The following is a 2456-nucleotide window of genomic DNA, read 5'->3' as shown; positions in this document are numbered from 1 at the left end:
GAGATAAACAGAAGCAAATTACAAAGTTTGGGTTTAAAATACTATTAGATTGTGATAGTGTAGGGAAAGTAGATTGATCAGTCAGTTGTGATACTGAGGATATGATTTATATTTTTGACAGTTTTAATTACTATTTCTAAAGTCTAAAGCCAGTTGACTGACAGAATTGATTGAGCACTGAATGCCTTTTCTTTTCTTTTTGTTTCATTTTTTTTTTTGCTTTTAGTTGTCTCCCTTATGGTCAGAGTTTGAGTCTTGTTTGGTCAATTTTGCCTTACATTCATCCTTCAATGTTTAATAAGTAGCAGTCGAATTCTGAAGTTGTTATGATCAGCTATGCCTACCTAAAATAGCCTTCAATCTGTTACATTTCAATATTTATAAAATGTAAATATAAAATGTTATGCAGTATTTTGCTAAATAAGGCAACAACAGAATTTAATCTTCAGTTGAACCCATTTTAGTTCATGCCTATGAGAAAAACATAAGCTTCTCAACATCTTTTTACTCCTTGAACATGGCAGATCTTGTTCATAATAGGACAAAGTTCAAGGAGAGACAGAAATGCTGTCATGCTGGAATAAATACCCTACTATACTAAGTTTCATCCTTTTCATTCCAACTATATTCCCTACTGGAGTTGATTTTAGTCTTTCATCCCCTCCAGGGTCAATAACCTGAATATTATTTACTTGCTTTAATTTGAATCACAACTGTTTCAAATTATTGACTGTGTCAATGTGAGGTATCAGTATTTAAAATTTCAGTTATGAGTTGCATAGAAAATACAAAATTTTTGTTATCCATGTCTTGTAGGATGCCCTGATTCATCTCTTATGCTGTTAATGGTGTTGGGAAAGGCTTGAGCATCACGATATTTCCTTTCCTCAGTCCCAAATATCTACCATCTTATATCTATCCAAAACAAGCTATTTAAAATTTTAAGACTCCTCTTTATAATTCATTTTGATTATTGAACTCAGTATCTGTTCAGTTGTTGCCATTTCATTTTTAATACTTTTCAAGGAGATTACATTCTACTATCTTATTTTTGTCTCCTCCCTTGGAAGCTTAAAGCTTTTGTACCTATGTAAAAAAAAAAAAAAAAAAAAAAAAAAAAAAAAAAAAAAAAAAGTTTTGAAATATCATTTGGTAACTTTTATAAGCAATACTTTTCTCTGTTGTTTTTACCAGTTAGGCAGCTAGTTTACTCATGATGCCTCTATACTGCCAACTCTGCCTGATATATTCTGCTTGCAAGGAAAACCTGTAATTGACATGTGAATGTTATTTATCAAAAGCTTGCACTGTGTGCTTAGTACTGTATCAATTTCTGATTAATTGTAATCAAATTATGTACAATATTAACTCCTTTTTATTATATTTTCTTTTATTAAGGAGCGGCCTGAAAGAGCCCTGTATGACCCACGCAAAGCCTTGGAAAGACGTCAACAGTCAGAAACGGCTCGATTGCAGTATCATGAGAAAGGAAATAATAACCCAGATAAAGGAGGAAACATTTCTGAGAATAAGGCAGGAAGCCAAGAAAAAGTTTTACCTGAACGTCGTGACAGAAATGCTTCTCATGACAAGAATAAGGGTAACTTAGATAAGAGCCGGGTGGATAACAATAAGACCAACTCTGAAAAAGTCTCATATTCTAAAGGTGGATACAACATAGATAAAGCAGCTGCAAACAAAGGCAGTGCAGAAGTTGCTTCTCTGTCCAGCATTGCTGCTAGTATGGAAGGTGGAGTTTCTGTTGAAAACTCCGTTTCTGCAGATGTTAGCAGTCATATCATTGAGGAGAGCAGGTGCCATGTTGAGGAGTGAAAGTTCAGTGAATGGTTAATTCCAACCATGATAAATAAAGTACATGAATTGTTCACTGCCATTTACAGCTACTGAACATCTGTTGCATCCTGCTGCACAATAGCAGGTTACAGTGAAGTGTTGTTCATGGCCCAATATATGGTGAGAGAGTGTCAAGTTGCACATTGACCATACAGACAGACCTGAGTGGATGATACTGAATTCTTGGGTTTAACTATTCTGTTAGAGGAATTTTGCTGGGGAATGTCAAATACTTCTGTCCTCCCATCTTCAGACACACTAAGTATTTTTGTTCTCCCTTTTCATTTGAAGGAATATTTAATAAATTCTTAAACAAACTGTGGATTTTGTTCTTGTCTCCATTTCTTGTTTGTTTTTGATTATTTAGAAATACATGACATTTTAGAAACAGATATATATTTCATCATCATCGTTATCACTTTAATTCCCACTTTTCCATGCTTGCATAGTTAAGACAGATTTTCTAAGACCAGATACTCTTCCTGTTACCACAACTATCAGGTCATTAAGAATGAAATGTCTGATTTTGAACTGGAAGTAATGCAGTGAATTAAAGCATGCATCTAAATTATCAACACAGTTTTGCCATTTTATCAGTAGTT

The 2456-nt window shown here is 33.8% G+C and overlaps 1 protein-coding gene across 1 annotated transcript in view; it reads left to right on the top strand.

Annotated features, from left to right (window-relative positions):
• LOC106877893 (uncharacterized) overlaps positions 1-2176 on the top strand; it is a 16121-nt gene extending 13945 nt beyond the window's left edge. Inside the window, exon 2 of the mRNA XM_014926940.2 lies at positions 1399-2176. Coding sequence (XP_014782426.1) covers positions 1399-1833 — 435 coding nt within the window. The 3' untranslated portion in view covers positions 1834-2176. The remainder of the gene's footprint in view (positions 1-1398) is intronic.
• Positions 2177-2456: the final 280 nt, after the last annotated feature.

This window comes from Octopus bimaculoides, chromosome 8 (assembly GCF_001194135.2).
Source record: "Octopus bimaculoides isolate UCB-OBI-ISO-001 chromosome 8, ASM119413v2, whole genome shotgun sequence".
Lineage (NCBI taxonomy): Eukaryota > Metazoa > Mollusca > Cephalopoda > Octopoda > Octopodidae > Octopus > Octopus bimaculoides.
Note: the sequence above shows the minus strand (reverse complement) of the source record. Positions and strands in the feature narration are given on the sequence as shown.